This window comes from Benincasa hispida, chromosome 4 (genome assembly GCF_009727055.1).
Source record: "Benincasa hispida cultivar B227 chromosome 4, ASM972705v1, whole genome shotgun sequence".
In the NCBI taxonomy this organism is placed as follows: Eukaryota; Viridiplantae; Streptophyta; class Magnoliopsida; order Cucurbitales; family Cucurbitaceae; genus Benincasa; species Benincasa hispida.
In genome coordinates, this window is record NC_052352.1 from 4,899,109 (window position 1) to 4,917,130 (window position 18,022).

Consider the following 18,022-nt stretch of genomic DNA (forward strand, 5'->3'; position numbering starts at 1 on the left):
GTAAATTAAAGAACTAATTGTTTTTCTTTAATATCATGGTTTTTTTTTTTTTTTTAATTTGAGTGCAAGATATTTTCATTGTATATTAAATATATAATTAAGTTTAATAATGAAGAAATTTGTGGACCAATTCCTAAAGTTTTAATATTGTTGTACATCTACAATTAAAAAAAATTAGTCAACAAACTTTAAAAAAAAAAAATTATAAGCAAATCGTAGATCGGGTCCACGAGTTTGCTTGACCGGTTAACCAGTCAGCCGACGTGGTGCTAACGGGATTAAACGGTACTCATGTACCAGTNCGGTACTCATGTACCAGTACACGAGTATGCCACATGGAAATCGTGTACCCGGTACACGATTCCACTACCCTAATTTTGTCAATAGTTTCCCAAAACACTTCTCCGACCCTATTTTTGTCATTATTTATTAAAAAAAAATATTATTTTAAAAAAAAATTCTAGTGTTCTTATTAAATTTAAATTTAAATTTAATAATTATTTCAAATTAATAAATAAATATTAATGTCAATAACTAAAAGTGTGTATTTTAATAAAAATCGATATAAAAAATGTAAAATCTCAAAATCTCAAAATTAAATTAAAACAAAACTCAAATCTTAAATGTAAAATTGTATCGAAAGTCGGAGACAAAATTGAAATCAAATTTAAAATTTAAGAATTAAGCTTAATATTTTGAAATTTACAGATCAAATGCAAATTAGATTTTTTTTAAAAAAAAACTAATTTTCCCATTAATAAAACAAACCAACAAATGACTTTGGACCCCCATATGGTCCTAGTTTCAACCAGAAAAAACCCCACTTTTGAATTAAATGCTCATCAATGAAAACACCCAACCCCCATTCTTTAGGAAAAGAAACAAAAATAAATAAAGAAATAAATAAAAGTTGGTTTAATCTCAGAAAAAGCTCCACAATTGACTCTTCTCTCTCATTTTACAAACTGCTACTTCCTCTGATCTTTCCACAAGACTCGGCTTCTTCTTCTACAAAACCTCTGCTTTCTTGGAGCTGCCATGGCAGTTTCCGACAGTCGAGATCCCCACGTAATAAACATCGTTGTTTTCGGTGTAATATCATGGACATTGGGTTTCATTTTCTTAAGAAAACTCCTTCCAAATCGATCTTTTGAATTTTGTAATCGCCTCATCTCAACAATCCATGCTTGTTTGGCTGTCACATTGGCTTCCATCTCTGTTCGAAATTGGCGATGCCCCATTTGTCCTCTTGCTTCTCAATCTTCACCCTTTCAGGTTAATTCTCACTCTTTCTTCTTCGCCTTCTTCGTTATTTACGATCTATAATCTTCAATCCTCTACATTCTTGGATCTTTCAAAACATTGACTTTTAAAATGCAAATTATGTTTTTATTCTGTCTTTATTCACTAATTAAGCTATGCTCAGATTGCCCGTCAAATCTTTATTGTCGAAGTTATTTGATTTGTTAGTAAGATTGTGCTTCAAGCTATTAAATGATGGGATGAATGTGTTAGCCAGATGCAAACATTGGCTGTCAGCTGTTCTTATTTGATATATGATATGGTGTGTTGCCATTTTGACAAGAAAGTGAGTTTGGACAATACAATCCATCACTTGGTTAGCATTGTTGGAATTGCAGCAGGCTTTGCTTATCAAAAGGTAAACTTTTTTCCCCCATTTTGTATTTCTATAATCGTCGAGTTGAAGATTGATTTTTGACTTTATATATGCATGTCTTATCCGCTAAACTATGTTCAATTTGTCTTTTTCTTTCTTTTTTATGTTTCCACACTCGTTCATAACCATTTGATTTTTTAATCTTTAAAATTTTTACTGCTTTCTTTATTTGTTATGTTTATTATCTACTTACAAACAATTATCTCAAAATCCATGTTAAGTTTTGAAATTTAACTACGGATTCAAATGTTACTTTAACAAAAATCTAAAAAGATGGTAAGAAAACAAGTACAATTTTCAAAAAGTAAAAACAAAGATGATTATCAAATGGAATTTAATATTCTAACCGTTCTTAATTGAGTATAGTTGGATAATTTAATTGTTGCAGGAGAATAATTGTTTTTATTTTATATAACCATAGTTGATTTACATAATTGATGAATAATGTAAATATTTAAATTATTTTGCCATTAATATTTTACCCAATTAACTAGCAATAATTTTGGGCATAAATATGTAGTGTGGGTCAGAGATGGTAGCAGCATTGTGGATAACAGAGATCTCAAGCCCCTTTCTCCATTTAAGGGAAATTCTCAAAGAAATTGGTTACAAAGGCACTGACCTTAATTTGGCAGCTGATGTAAGTCACTTTCATATATATATATATATAGTTGATTAATATGTTAGAATGAAATGATTCGTATTCAATGGACGACACATATCTTAACTAATTGAGCTAAACTTAGATACTTAACCGTTAGTGTTGAATTATCATCCATGCCAACTCTTATCAAAGGGACTATGTTAATACAAACGAGCAAGATCTGGAGAAATCAACAACTTGAATATATTTGAATGCAAAATTAAAGCAGAGATGGGAATGTTATTATTTTGAATATTTGGCTAATACTTTTGAACTTTGACTTAAACAATGGAAGTTAAAAAAAATTTAGAAGCAATAGTATTATAAAAAAAAAACTTGTGGATTAAAATCATTGTTTGTAAAGAATGATAAAATAAACACAATTTGTGATTATCAAATTGAGTGTGAGCTAAACTAATATTGATGTGTTGACAGATTGGATTTGCAGTGATATTCTCATCTGCAAGAATGGTTGGAGGGCCTTATCTCACCTACATGACTCTAACTGCCACGGTCCCTTTTCTTATTAAGGTATTTTTTTCAGACATCTAACTCCATATTCTCGATAACATGATGTTTCAATTAATAAAATGTCAATGTTGATAGATATTATGATTAAAAAAAAAAGATAAAAAAGTATGAAATAACAATGTTAAAAGGAACTACAAGTTTACGATGAAATAAACACAACCACATAAGTAACAAATCTATAATATGATTTGAAACATTGACATGTTTACTCCATTATAAACTACTTTATGCAACTTTCACTAACTAATTAGTTCCTATACTTCAGGCCATGGCGCTGGGATTGCAGCTAGTCAGTGCCTACTGGTTTTACAAGATCGTGAGAATGGTCAGATTCAAACTCAACAACAGATTGACATTGAAGAACAGTTAATCTCAGCCAAGGAAATGTCAAAAAGATAGAATACTAGCAATTTTATGATTCATCAAATCCCATTTGTAACTTAGGAGCAGTGACATTCCAAATAACAACAGTGGCATAAAGTTTGAAATGAACTATGCATTCTGTAAACTGAGCTGCAGATGATCATGTTTAAGTAGAAGAAAATCACAATGAACCATTTCATCTTCAGCTTTATATCTTTTCAATATGAGTACATTAACAAGAAAAGTTAAGGCAGGTGAAGAACAATCTGTTTAGCCCACAAGCAAAAGGAAATATAAATAAGAAAAGAAGAATGGCTAGATTTTCATGAATGTTCATCATTATCTGTGATCAGATACAAGTTCCTAAAGTTCTAAGAAAAACACCAGTGATACCAGGAAAAGCTCATTTGTGCACACATCCCAAGAGTGCATCGTTTCCCTGGGGGGGAATGTTATGCTTGCAAAGATTTTGGCTACCAAGACTACGTTACATAGCTTTAGTCCTTCCCAAAATCGGCACTATAGTGCGCACTGGACTCGAGTTTCTTTGCTTCGTTCAATTTTCGGACCGCCTGAACGAATATCACAAGATGAAAGTGAGTACGAAGAAAAGACCTCTCTGTAGGAATCTGTTGCAATACAATGAATAAAGACCGCTATAGAAAGAAGTTACCTTCATGAAATCTTCATGGATGACATAGTCACGTTCGGCGCGAATAGCTGACATTCCAGCTTCAGTGCAGACATTCCGCAAATCAGCTCCATTAAATCCCTAGACAAAGGATAGTTTTATGCATCACAGATTGTGGACAAAGTTTCTACTAAAAGAAATCCTAAATAAACAAAAAAAAAAAAAAAAAAAAAAAAAAAAAAAAAAAANAAAAAAAAAAAAACTAGCAAGGTTACCTCTGCAAGCTTTACAACAGCTTCATAGTCGATCTCACCATGCTTGGCAATTCCAGCGGCATGAATCTTAAGGATCTCCGTTCTGGATTGCTCATTCGGCAATGGAATCTCAATTTTGCGGTCCAATCGCCCTGGCCGAAGAAGTGCAGGGTCCAAAACATCCGGCCTGTTTGTAGCCATTATCATTTTGACCTATGGTATCATCAAATTAATCATCTTGTGTTAGGAAAACATAAAAGTTTGAGGGAAAAAATTGCAATAAAAGAAATGACGAGACAAAATTAAGTCATAGCATGGTCGGGAACATGATTAAGATCTAAGACCTTAAATTTATATCTTCTCTTCACAAGGCAACATGTTCTTTTGTTTTTGTGTGAAATATATGGTTTCTCAGTTTCTTATTTATTTATTTATTTATTTAAAAAAAAAACAATGTTTTAGAAAGCTACTAAGACTTACACCTAAAGCTCTAACTTTTAGCCTCAAGACTTACACCTTCATTGAACCATAAGAGGCTTAAGCCTTTGTGAAAAGGTACTAAGGTTTAAAATTCTACACCTCATCTAGTGATTTGCCTCATTCTTCAAAAATATAAAGATTTTGAGTTGTGATAATTTCAACTATTAATACTTTTACGGTTGTGACTTTAAAAACATTGAAGACAAAAATTTATAGTACAAGTCAATCCTATTAATTATAATGGTAGTGATGTTAAAGATACCCTTGTAGAACTTTTGATTAAGTGAAAATCAAGGGGGAGGATTTCTTTTTAACACTTTCCCAATATGACTATCATGTTTAGCAATACTTGGTCATTCCAATTTAGGACTTGTAAAATGTTTTTAATTCAATTCAATGCTTGCACCTCTTCAAGAGGAAAAGCCTCAAGCCCGCTTTTACCCTTTTAAAACATTGGAAAAAAAAAACAATATCTTCACAATGCATGCGACCTTATATCATGTAGGTAAGACAAAACTGAAATTGCCACCCCCTCCCCCCACACAAAAAAGAAAGAACAAAGAAAAAAGAAGACCAGAAACGGAGTTCTTGATATATGGCCAGAGCTTCCATTTTCATTTATATTCCATACTTGGTTACTGTTAAATATTTTTTAGAAAAATGCCACTTACAAAATCACAATATTTTTTTTCTTCACTAAGATTTCTGAAGAACTTGTGTAACATTAATGTCTTAGATAGATCAGAAGTGGTCATCAAGCCTTGATCTCATTATCTCTCTTGTTTGTTTGCGCATGTTACTACCAGGCCAACCAATACTTGATAAAGAAGAGATTACTTTCACGTCCATTGTAAAGTCAAATGATAAACATGGTTAAAGGGTCATTTATTTGCAAAGGATTTGTGAACCTAAAAATCTAGACATCTGAAGAACAGTTACCTGTTTTGCCATATTTGTCTAGGGTAGCATTTAACAATTGCATATTATACCAACAATAATAAGATATAGTAATCTTTCAACTTAAAAGACCCCTCATCTAATAGAGTTTTTAAGTAGCAATGTTCATATGATACTTGAATATCTAAATATTAAAGATACCTTCAGGCTTCAAAACAAAGGTTGGAATCTAAATATATGTGAGAAGGGCCTGGGATTCCCAAAAAAAACAAACAAGGGGTCAGAAAATTTGGACATACCTTACCGAGCTGATCAAAACCATCAAGCTGATTAAGTAACTCCATCAATGTTCGCTGAATTTCACGATCAGCACTTGTTCCCTCACTGAATCTCCTCCCACCAATGGCATCAATCTCATCCATAAAAATTATGCAGGGCTAAACACAGAAAAGAATGGAGCATGAATTATGAATCACAACTACTTATAGAATCATGCCAAAAGAAGTTCATAACACCAGTACATCAGTACTTACCTGGTGATCACGTGCATATCCAAACATTTCTCGTATTAACCTTGCACTTTCTCCAATGTACTTATCAATTATGGCACTCGATACGACCTAAAAAGAAGATAAAAGCTAATAGTTATACACTAACTGGGAAGAAGGGGAAGTAAAGTCATTTCAGTATAAGAAGAATATTCAACCTTTAAGAAGTTGGCATCTATGTTGCTTGCAATGGCTCTTGCTAACAATGTCTTGCCAGTACCAGGAGGACCATACAGAAGCACACCCTTGGAATAGAAATGGGGAAATTTTTTTTAAACAAAAGGAGGAGAAAGTATCCAGTACAGTGTAAGTAATTGATAACGCAAAAATTATTAGCCAGAAAACCAGAATTTGGGAACCTATCAGCTATGTGGTTGAGAGAGAGAGTACCTTGGGAGGTTTGATGCCAACCCTAAGGAAAAGCTCAGGATTCATGAGAGGTAGTTCAATGGACTCCCTCAGTTCTCTAATTTGATCAGATAAGCCACCCACAGCAGAATAGCTAACATTACCAGGATCTTCGTGCAACATATTATACACAACAGGATCTACCTATTAGAGCAAATTATATCAAAACATTTAGGACAATCTTGAATTAGAGGATACTACTACCTTCTTTCCTTTTCCTTTATAATCATTGAGTATGATCAATAAATCTAACTTACTTCACGTGGAAGAGCCCTCATAATGGTGAGTGTTGTCATATCAAGAACTACTCTAGTACCAGATGTTAATTTTTCCTTATCGACTTTATTGCGGCATCCAACCACATACCTTGGTCCACTGCTTGCTTTGACGATCACTGAAATCACAAAAGCAATGACACTCTACGACCATTATCAACCAATTTGAGAGAATTTTCATACCACAAGAATTAAAAGGAATAACAAGAGAAATTACAGCGTTCATTGTCAAGTGGCCTGAGAACTTCTCCAATAATCTGGCCAACACTTTGCAGAGACTTCAAATCATCTTCCGTCTTGTTAAATTCTTTCTTTGCAGCTCGCAAATTCTCCCTCACTGAAAACCATAAATCAAAGAAAATTTCTCAAGAATCCGTAAAACAATCAACAGTTTCAGCTTATGTTAACACATATCACAAGCAAAATAGAAATGTAGCAAAATGAAAACTAAGAAACAACACAAACCCATTTCCTAAAACTTCCTAGAAATGCAACACACCCACAAATCTACACAAATTTCTTAGTGACCCAAAGTTAAATCGGGGGGATGAATTACAACACTCTAAAACCAAGATGCAGCAATCCCATAGTCCATAAAACGGTCATTGTCGAAGACCCAAAACCTACTATTACTCAAATCAACAAAAAGAAACCCCATTAGGAACGACTAGAACCGGAATTCACAGAGTAAAATAAAAACAGGAGGAGATTATAAAGCTGGGTATTGAGGGACAAACGAGATCGGACTCTGGCATCTAACTCTTTGTGCTGAAGGAGTTTCTTGCGGTAATCATTGACCGCCGTGTGACGTCGGGCGGCTTCTTCACCGTCAGCCATTCTTGGTGGTCGGAGGTGGAAGTTCCGGTGGATTTATCAGAGAAAGCTTGGGAAGCAAGAAGCTTTAGATGCTCTCTCCTTCTGCAAAAATTGCTTGCCTTCTTCCCCAAATTTATGGACTACGCTTTATAACAATTGTGATACGACGCCGTTGCTTTTAACTATGGTTTTGGTGTCACATAGTTTGATTTAACCGGGGCTTAAAATGAACAGAAATATCGAGGTTTTAATTTGATTTCGAAGAATATTTCTATAAAAATTATATAAACAATAAACTCAAAAAATAAATTTTAATTAGTAAATAGTCATTTTCTGATTTTTAAAGAAATTAACATTTCTACTATTTATATTATATTTAAAATATTGATATCTTATTATTTATTTTTTATGTTTTGTGATACGACTATAATATCGATTTACCCTTACATCGATATTGAATCAATGAAAACGTGAAAATATCAACGATGGAAATTTATTATTATGGTTTTAACCCTTTCCTACCCCTACAATATATATATTTAATCACTTTTTTTTAAAAAAAAAAGATTAACAAGTGTCAATTTTTAATTAGATACAGTAAGAGGTGTGTTCAAGTATTTTCGATTTTAAAATTTTTCATTATTAACTTTTTTTAATAAGGCAACATTTACTAATTTGTTGTCTTCGTAATGAGTTTATTATGTCTAATTTCTTTAATGTGTTTAGTACATATTTGATGCAATCATAATAATCCATCTATTTTGTTGTTTCCTCTTTTTAAGAATTGAAACACCTCTTATCATTTTTATTTAGTTTTTTTAATTTTTAAATGGTAAGAAATTAACACTTGAGTTAATTTTTTTTTTTATAAAAATGCATATTAAAAAAACTAAAAAAAATAAATTCAGATTTTAATTTAGAAAAACGCATTTCTAAAGAAGAAAAACACACAATCTTCATATAACAATTTTTTGAAAGTTAGAACCCATAAAGAATATATTTTATTATTATTGTCAAAAAACGTAAAATGGGTACCTATGATCTTACTGAAAATGATATATGACCATTTAAACCATCGCAATCATTTTTTATAATTAAAACAGTAATTGATGACATGCAAGAGCATAATCTGAAAAATCTACAAAATGTTCATATAAAAGGCTAGTAAGTCTTATATAATTTTTAAATCTAATCGAACTAAGCACCCTTATTTTAAGGGCCGTTTTACAGAGGATTACAGTTTAGTTGTGGGGCCCAAATTTATTACAATTACAGAATATTAGTAAACAATAAATATAATTGAATGGACTCCACTTTTCAAAAACCAAAAACCAAAAATGAAATGGTTACATATGGGACCTAAGTGTTTGATGTGTGGGAAAAAATGCTTCCATATTACATTCTCTTTTCTCTAATGGTTAATTAACAAATTGGGTCTCTCACCAACCATGAAAAAATAGTTGTTACTCACCATATTATGTATCACTAATGAGAAGACTATTGTAATGATTGGGATACCTTAATTAAAATAACTCTATAGTCAGAGCAAGTAAGTTCAAGTAGCTTATGGATGCGATAATGACTAGGATGTCCTTAGTTTAAATCCTTCAATCTCTTATTGTACTAAAAAAGAAAAAAATCAACTCGTGGTTCTGATAACTTTACATAACTAATTGAATACTGCGTGCGTTGCACGCGTTTTATAACGTTGAAAATACATATCGTGAGTTGAGTTTAAGGTAAATGTTTAAAAAAAAAACAAATATTTAAATAATTTAGAAGTGTTAAATTTTTTTGAATAATTAAGAAAAATGTGTTTGGTTGGTGGCATCTGAGGAGATCTATTAGTTGATTTATTTATTTTTACAAAATTTGAATTTTTATGTTAATTATATTGATCATTTGACTTTTGAGTTTATACGATTATTGAAATTTTTGCACAGTTTGAATTTAGTATTTTTTTTAATTGAATTAAATTTTAAGTTTTCGATATGAGTTTATCAAATTTAATTTATATTTTATTCAACAAATGTCAAGTAAAATTCCGGATAGCTTTTAATTTTTAAAATTTGTTGCGACAATAAAGTATAGATTATTTTAAATGCAATATTAACCAAAATCAAGCTAGCTCATTGAATAAAAAAGATCTATTAATGAATTAAGTTTTAAGATTATTCAATACTACGAAAGAAATTCAATTATGAGTGAGTTGATAAGTATTGTATTAGAATTTGTTAGGATATTTGTTATTGCAGTATGATTAGTATATTTATTATAGGCAAAACTAATGTTCTTATACTTAGGAGGAGCCTAAGAAATGGTTATCTAAAACATAGGTGATATTTGCACTATATTGGGTAACCAAATTTTGTGTTCTGTATTTATCTATGATGTTTCTGAAAATGTTGTAACATCCTATATAAGTTTTTCGTGTGTTAGATAACTTTTATTTTAGAACTATTTAAATATATGAATATAACTAATAATCTCACATTCAAATCTTTTATTTAATTTTATAAAAAGAAATAATTCTCAAATATGTTTTCAGAATAGCTTGAGTTTTAATTTATATATTTTTTTTTTCTATTATTCTTTAAAATTTCACGATAATCCAATGATTATCTTCTTAATTTGTTTACCGTTCCATTTTAGCTGCAACTGCAACTGCAACCTACCAATTTTCACCATTTTCCATAAAGAAAAAGAACCGGGTAGTCATTTTCTTTTGTTTCCCTGAACACAAATTTCCATGTCAATCCCTATTTAGAAAGGAAAATTATTTTGAGACAAATCCAAACAGCGGAAATGATTGATTTCAGATGCTTGGAAATTTGAAGGTTTCATTGTCTCAACGAAATCATCAAAGTTAATCTCCTCTTATGTATCCAATTTTTTCATCTCTCTGTTTCTTTATCTTCCAATGGCTGCTTAGCTTCTGTTCGAATCATATAGCTTTCAGTCCATTAATGGCACAAACTTCAATTTCTACATCTTATTCTTCTCAACTCAACCAACAGCTTTCCATGTCCTAATTGCAACTCAACAACCTCGCATTATCAGAAAGATTCTTGTTGTATCGAGTTTGATCAAATCAAGGTCCTGAGAGCAGCAACATTACAAATAAAAACAGTTCATAAACTTTCCAATCAATCGTATATTCTGTGAACTGAGCCGCAGATATCATGTTTTGGTAAATAATAATCACATTCACAGTGGACAGTTCATCTCTCAGCTTGGAAATAGAAAATAAGATAACAAGAATAGCCATATTTTCATGAATATTCATGATCTCCCATCTGTGATCTCAGATACAAGCAAGTTCCTAGGGTTCTGACTTCTAAGATAAGCAGTGATACCAGGAAAAAGCTCAGTTTTCCCTGCCTGCATCCAAGGACTGCATCATCTCGCCGGGAAGAGAAGTTTTGTGCTTAGAAAAGTTTGGCTGCTAAGAGTAAAATACATTACTTCAGTCTTTTCCAAAATCAGCACTGTAGTGTGCGCTGGACTCAAGTTTCTTGGCTTCATTCAATTTTCGTACAGCCTGAACATCAAAAGATGATAAAGGTGAGTATTGGAAGAAAGAGCCTTCTGTCCGTACACGCCAATTAATCCCAACATGATAAAGTGTATGCTATAGAATGCTTGAGAAATTAATATCAAACTACCTTCATGAAATCTTCGTGGATGACATAGTCACGTTCCGCACGGATGGCTGACATTCCAGCTTCGGTGCACACATTTCTCAAATCAGCTCCATTGAAGCCCTAGATGAATGACGGTTTCAAGCATGCCTAGATTGTGGAAACAGCTAGAAAGAAATGAATAAAAAAGAGCTAGCAGGATTACCTCTGCAAGCTTCACAACAGCTTCATAATCAATCTCACCATGCTTGGCAATTCCAGCCGCATGAATCTTAAGGATCTCCATTCTGGACTGCTCATTTGGCAGGGGAATCTCTATTTTGCGGTCCAATCGGCCTGGTCGAAGAAGTGCAGGGTCAAGAACATCAGGCCTGTTTGTGGCCATTATCATTTTGACCTACAGTGTCAGTTTCAAGTTAATAATATTTTGATCAGAAAACAAAATGTTTGTAAAAATATCCAAATAAGATCTAAGACAAACAGTTGTCTTAGCATGGTCGGCATCAGCAACATGGCCTAAGACCTTACATTTTCTGTTTTAACAAGTTATACAGGTAAATACAACCAAAACTAGAAAAAGAATGAACACATTCTTGGTATTTGGCCACTGACTTCCAATTTAGTTACTGCAAGGAGGATTATCCTCCAGTCTCCACAACCTTTCAGGATGCATAACACAGGTGAATAAAAAACAATCTTGGAAAAAGAATGAACACATATCTGGCATTTGGCCACTAACTTCAATTTTTATTTTCTGCCTATCCCTTGCTAGTTAATGTAAGGAGAACAGCCCTCAGGTCTCCACCACCTTTGGGAATTCAGTATACCGAGAAGAGAGTAAAATTCTTACTATTTATCAATCAGAAGGTGAAAAACATTCATATATAAATATGTAGACATTATACAAAATTAATATATATATATATACACATATATTTGATGAGAAACATGTAATCATAATTTCATTGATGATATGAAAAAATTATAGATGTATTTAAGTAAAGAGAAAGAGAGAGGGAGAAAGAAAGAAAGAGTGGGGAAAAAAGAAAAAAAAAACAAAACAGTCAGATTCTCCATGAGATGAAACTTATAACACCCGTGATTTTGATGGGCACCTGGATACTGATGTTAATAAGTACCCCTGCACATCAAAATATCAAAAGATGCCGTCGAAACATGTTGGAAGGAGAAGTACAAAGATGTCATTGTTAGATTTCCAATGAGATGAATATTCAAAACACCCATCATTACGTTGGGCATCTCGATCAGGTTCATAGAATCATTGGATATCTTAATATCTGAATATCTAAATATACCTTTAAGTTCAAGACAATGGTCATAATCTAGATACCCATGAGAAGATCATTTTCCCATAAAACCAAGAGAACAAATCCAGACATACCTTGCCAAGCTGATCAAAACCATCAAGCTGATTGAGTAACTCCATCAATGTTCGCTGAATTTCACGATCTGCACTTGTTCCCTCACTGAATCTCCGCCCACCAATGGCATCAATCTCATCCATAAAAATTATGCAGGGCTAAGCAGAAAGGAATGGTGTGTGAGTTATGAAACATCTTTCCTAATAGAATCATACTAAGAGAAGTTCATACCACATGAGAACTTACCTGGTGATCACGTGCATATCCAAACATCTCACGTATTAACCTTGCACTTTCTCCAATGTACTTATCAATTATGGCACTTGATACAACCTATACTTCAATAAATAGAAGAGAGAAGCTAGTAGTTATATATTAGTTGGGAAAGAGGGGAATATTAATGTCATTTCAGTACATGGAGGAAATTCAACCTTTAAGAAGTTGGCATCTATGTTACTCGCAATTGCTCTTGCCAACAATGTCTTGCCGGTACCAGGAGGACCATATAGAAGCACACCCTTTAAGTGAAAAGTAAACAAATAATGTGAGTAAAAGAGGGAGGACGAAGCCGGTGCAATGCAAGTAATATATAGAACAAAAACTAGAAAACTAAAATATGGTAATCGAATCCCATCAAAGAGATAGAGAGATAGTACCTTGGGAGGTTTGATACCAACCCTAAGGAAAAGCTCAGGATTCATGAGAGGTAGCTCGATAGACTCCCTCAATTCTCTAATTTGATCAGACAAACCACCCACAGCAGAATAGCTAACATTACCAGGATCTTCATGCAACATATTATACACAACTGGATCTACCTACCAGATTAAATTAGATATAAACATTTAGGGAAAGTGGGCAATCGTGCATTATATGATAGTACCTAGTTTTTATTTCCTTTGTAATCATTTGAGTATAAACAAAAATCTTACTTCGCGTGGAAGAGCCCTCATAATAGTGAGTGTTGTCATATCAAGTACCACTCTAGTACCAGACGTCAATTTATCCTTATCCACCTTATTACGGCATCCAACCACATATCTTGGTCCACTGCTTGCTTTGACAATCACTGAAATCACAAAGGCAACGATAATCCAACATTACCAACCAATTTGAGAAAATTTTATCTCTATCTCAAAAGAAATTCAGGGAGTAAGAAGAAGTACAGCGTTCATTGTCAAGCGGCCTGAGAACTTCTCCAATAATCTGGCCAACACTTTGCAGAGACTTCAAATCATCTTCAGTCTTGTTAAATTCTTTCTTTGCACCTCGTAAATTCTCCCTCACTGGAAACATAAATTAAACATAATCTTAAAGGCTTCCGTAAAATAAACAAGAATCTCAGCTTCCGTTACCATTACCACTAAACGAAATACCAACTAATAAAGCCACATTATAAGCACTACAGAAATGTAGCAAAGGGAAATGATGAACTAACAGTCAAGAACACAACCCATTTCCCAACGTTTTCTAATTCCTACAATGATCATATTTTCCTAACAGATCATATCCAAATTTCCTTCCTTTAAGCCCTATATTTTATCGCACTCCCCCTTCCTACACATACAACTACACAAAACTCTATACAGGGCGTCTAGGAAATACTAGGGCTTTCAAAGGCCAAAATTTATAATTGGGGGAGCTGAGTTAGCAGCCAAAAACTGAGATGCTACAATCTCATATTCCAAGGAACGCTCATTGCCGAAGATTCAGAAGTCAGGACCTACAATTGCTCGAATCGGAAATAATAACGGAATTCACAAAAGTAAGAAACAGGAGTAGTTTGTAAAACTGGCTAGGGAAGGACGTACGAGATCGGACTCTAGCGTCGAGTTCTTTGTGCTGAAGGAGTTTCTTGCGGTAGTCATTGACCGCCGTATGACGCCGGGCGGCTTCTTCTCCATCGGCCATTTTAGCTGTCGCGGTCGTGCTTCGAGGTCGGAGTGGGTATCGAATTTTTGTGAGTAAGCTTGAGGAGCAAGAAGCCCTAAATTAGTAAATTCTCATTCCTATTACTTCCTTCACCAGATTTAAGGGCTACGTTTTTTTTTCCCCTTTTTTGTTTGGAAAGAAGAGCTACACTATTTTTTTTTCCTAATTTAATCTAAGAGAGTTTGTCGATCAACTATACACCACTTTCGGTCATCGTCGATACTCAATTCCAACTATTATTTCTGATGACGGTCACGAGCCAACCTTCATTGCCACTTTCGATAATTTTGCAGACAAACTTCTAGTTACCAATTTCGACAATCATACCAACCAACCTTTGATCTTCATTCACTAACTTTGAAAAATATTAATAAAAACAGTTTTAGTATATAACAAACCAAATAAATTTGTATATAAAAATCTTTCAAGAAAATAGCTTATAGTACACATAAATTGACATTTTAGATAGATTTGATTGAATCAAATTATTTAGGTTTTCACATTTAAATCATCCAATTAAATTTTACTCACGTTAAATACTTCTAAAGGCCGTTTACCTTAAAAAATTAAAAAAAACAAAAACAAAAACAAAAACAAAATCTAAACTACGTTAAAACGAAAAAGAATAATATATATATAATATATACCATCTAATCCTTGATTTTTTTAAAATAATAATAATAATAATAAACTACAGTTTTGACTTTATTTTTTTAAAAAAATAATAATAATAAATCCATATATACTCCTATCTAATCTAATAAAAAAAAATGGACTAGGAACAAAAAGATTTTTTTAAAAAAAAAAAAAAAAAAAAAAAAAAAAAAAAAAAAAAAAAAAAAAAAAAAACTCTACATCACTTTAGATTGAAAAATAAAAATAAAAATAATATAATATATATTATATTATATCTAAATCTAGAAAGAATTTTTGTAAAAAAACAAAAATATATATAGTTTTAACTTGATTTAAAAATTAATAAAAAAGTTATATTCTATCTCTATCGAAATTTTCTTTATAAATAACTAAGTTAAACCTCATTTTCGATTAGAATTCTTCTTCTAATAGCAAACATCGTTCCCACATTTCTTTGCTTATTTCTCTTAAGCTTTACTATCACTCCAACATTCTTGCTCCGAGTATCTCTTCTAGGTCTAGAAGGAGATATCACATTTATTTTTCTTTTTTAAACATATGTCCGTAGTGATTATTTAATATAATTTTTTTTATATGTTTTTATAGTTCTTTTTTTTACTCTATACAAGCATATTGACCTATGGATCCTCACCTATTGAAGAAGGTGGAGAAGAACAACCTTACTTTTGAGGTTATCGAGGTTCAATCAATTTAGGGTCGACAAAGTGTGAAAATATATAATAATGTATTTTTTTTATTTTTTTAACTTTTTAAAATTCTCATTTTATTGTTTTTAAAATATTCACGTTAATAGTTCTATGATTTTAATGTGATATTACTCCCTTCTATTTTACATCTATAAAATCCTGCCCCTTTTCAATCTTCCAATTCTCAAATCTTCCTATCACATATTCAAGGTCTACAAAGTGATTTAATGCCATTTTTTTTAATGCTTTTGTAGGTTTTTTTTTCTTTCCCTTTTCATAATTATAATGGTAACATGTATTTAGTTCTCACATCTTAAGGAGGGGGAGAAGAAGACCACAATTGATTCTCATATATTGAAGAGAGAAGAGATGTTGCTCTAAATGTTCAAACAATTTAGTGGTTTTACAACCTTTTTTTTTTTTTTTTCACTTTTCAATTTTGTAAATTAGTCTGTTTTCTTTTTCCCTATTTTATTGTAGATACACACCGATTCATATTTCGAACATATATTTAAAGCAAATAATAATATTCTTCATAAAAGATAATATCTTTATTTGGAACAAAGTTTGAAATTAAGAAAATACATTGCAAATATGCAAATGAAAATAAGATTTTAGGTTTCTCAAATACAAGAATGGCGACTTGTAGAAAAATAGGGTTTTATCCCTCCAAAATCCTATGGTTTCCATGAGGGGTAATATCAGTCTGGTCTTTCCAAATGCCATTGTTAAGGTGAAGTCGAAAATAGACACCTCCTTATGGATTCAAAAAATGATCTCTTGAAAGAATGGGAAAAATTCAAGTTCTCCGACGAAGAAAAGGTCTCAACTCTTTTATCAGATTCGAAGATAAAACCAGGTGTTCATGGTCACCTTGATTTTTGTATCGTCGATAAACTTCTCTCCCCTTGTAGTATCACTAGATTAGCCCTAAAGAAGGCCTTCGTAAATTCTTGGAGAATTGGAAGTAGTTTCAGCATAGATGATATAGGCAAGAATGTTTTCCTTTGCAAATTCCACTCAAAGAAAGACAAAGAATGGGTTTTTTTGAATGGCCCATGAGTATTCGATAAATCTCTTTTGATTTTAGAGATTCCTCAAGCAAGCCTAAAATCTTTAGAGTTCTACTTTGCGAAAGAAGCATTTTGGATTCGTATTATGATCCTCCGCTCAGACTACATAATAAATACATGGCTGAAAAATAGGGACCATTATTGGCAAATTTTTGGATGTGGAATGCGACCAAGAAGGTTTTTGTTGAGGAGAGAATATTTAAAAGTGATAATGGATATTACGAAATTGATGAGAAGAGGCTTTGTAAATCCCGAACCCTATTTTTCCTACTTAAGTAAGTTAATTAACATATTAATTAAGTTTAAGAATAGGTTATAAATATGTTTGTAGGAAAAAAGCTTGAAGAAGAAAAGAAGGAAACATGTTCCAAGTGTTGAACAATGTGGTCTCGGGTAGCAAGCCAATGAAGCCTTTTGTAAGGAAAACTTTCGACTAAGAATGGAAGTCAAAATGGCCATGTGTTGATAGATAATCATTAAAGGGGGTTGCCTAGGTTGCAGCAGCCAAGCTTCAAGGAGGTTATTTGGATGCATGATGGGCGTGAGGCCATGCTAAATGTGGCTAAGCGATGACCGCATGAGGTGCCTTGCGTTGAGCAAGGGCATGCGCTGGACAAGCCCATGAGAGGTTAGATGGGCAAGGATGCGTGCGTAAGAGCATGAAAGCCTTAGGCGTTTGAGGGCTGTGCGTGAGTGTTGATAAGAGAGGGTGCAGGACATGCCAAGTAAAGCACTGCCAAGTTGAGTTTGTGCCAAGGATGGGCGTGCATGCGATGGCTTAATGCGCGGGGTGAGCATGTGAGTATATACGATGGCAATGGCTGGTGGCTATGCAGTGGCACTGGCAAGAGAGCTATATGATGAGGTTTGAGCCATGCGTTGGTGAGTTATTCAATGTTCAAAGTAAAGGTCACGACAAAGGAAAGCAGGCATTGGCACTAGACCAAGCATTGGGCTATATGCGTTGAGGCCATGTGTAAGCCAAAGGGACATGCATTGATTGTGCCAAGCAAAGGTGAATGATGGGGAAGCCATATATTGATCAACGGTGGTTAACAGCTGAGTCACCCATTATAATGGACAAGTTGTCAAAATTAAGGGAATTAATCCTACTTAGTGGGTGAGTT

At 32.9% G+C, this 18,022-nt stretch overlaps 3 protein-coding genes across 3 annotated transcripts; 1 reads left to right on the forward strand and 2 right to left on the reverse strand.

Moving 5' to 3' along the window:
* Positions 1–911: 911 nt before the first annotated feature.
* On the forward strand, positions 912–3,402 carry LOC120076749 (TLC domain-containing protein 5-like). Its single transcript, XM_039030651.1, has 5 exons — positions 912–1,275; positions 1,520–1,660; positions 2,199–2,318; positions 2,757–2,852; positions 3,118–3,402. Exons 1-5 carry the CDS (start codon positions 1,039–1,041, stop codon positions 3,220–3,222), a joined length of 699 nt encoding a protein of 232 aa, XP_038886579.1. The 5' UTR covers positions 912–1,038; the 3' UTR covers positions 3,223–3,402.
* Positions 3,397–7,668, reverse strand: LOC120076748 (26S proteasome regulatory subunit S10B homolog B). The gene is made up of 10 exons (XM_039030650.1): positions 7,446–7,668; positions 6,926–7,045; positions 6,691–6,827; positions 6,416–6,577; positions 6,184–6,270; positions 6,011–6,097; positions 5,777–5,914; positions 4,122–4,313; positions 3,889–3,987; positions 3,397–3,787 (listed from the first exon to the last, which is right to left on the reverse strand). Exons 1-10 carry the CDS (start codon positions 7,543–7,545, stop codon positions 3,713–3,715), a joined length of 1,197 nt encoding a protein of 398 aa, XP_038886578.1. The 5' UTR covers positions 7,546–7,668; the 3' UTR covers positions 3,397–3,712.
* Positions 7,669–10,638: 2,970 nt separating this feature from the next.
* LOC120076750 (26S proteasome regulatory subunit S10B homolog B-like) lies at positions 10,639–14,805 on the reverse strand. Its single transcript, XM_039030652.1, has 10 exons — positions 14,359–14,805; positions 13,714–13,833; positions 13,480–13,616; positions 13,204–13,365; positions 12,979–13,065; positions 12,794–12,880; positions 12,568–12,705; positions 11,371–11,562; positions 11,190–11,288; positions 10,639–11,065 (listed from the first exon to the last, which is right to left on the reverse strand). The coding sequence occupies exons 1-10, from the start codon at positions 14,456–14,458 to the stop codon at positions 10,991–10,993; spliced, it is 1,197 nt and encodes a 398-aa protein (XP_038886580.1). The 5' UTR covers positions 14,459–14,805; the 3' UTR covers positions 10,639–10,990.
* Between the last annotated feature and the right edge of the window lie 3,217 nt (positions 14,806–18,022).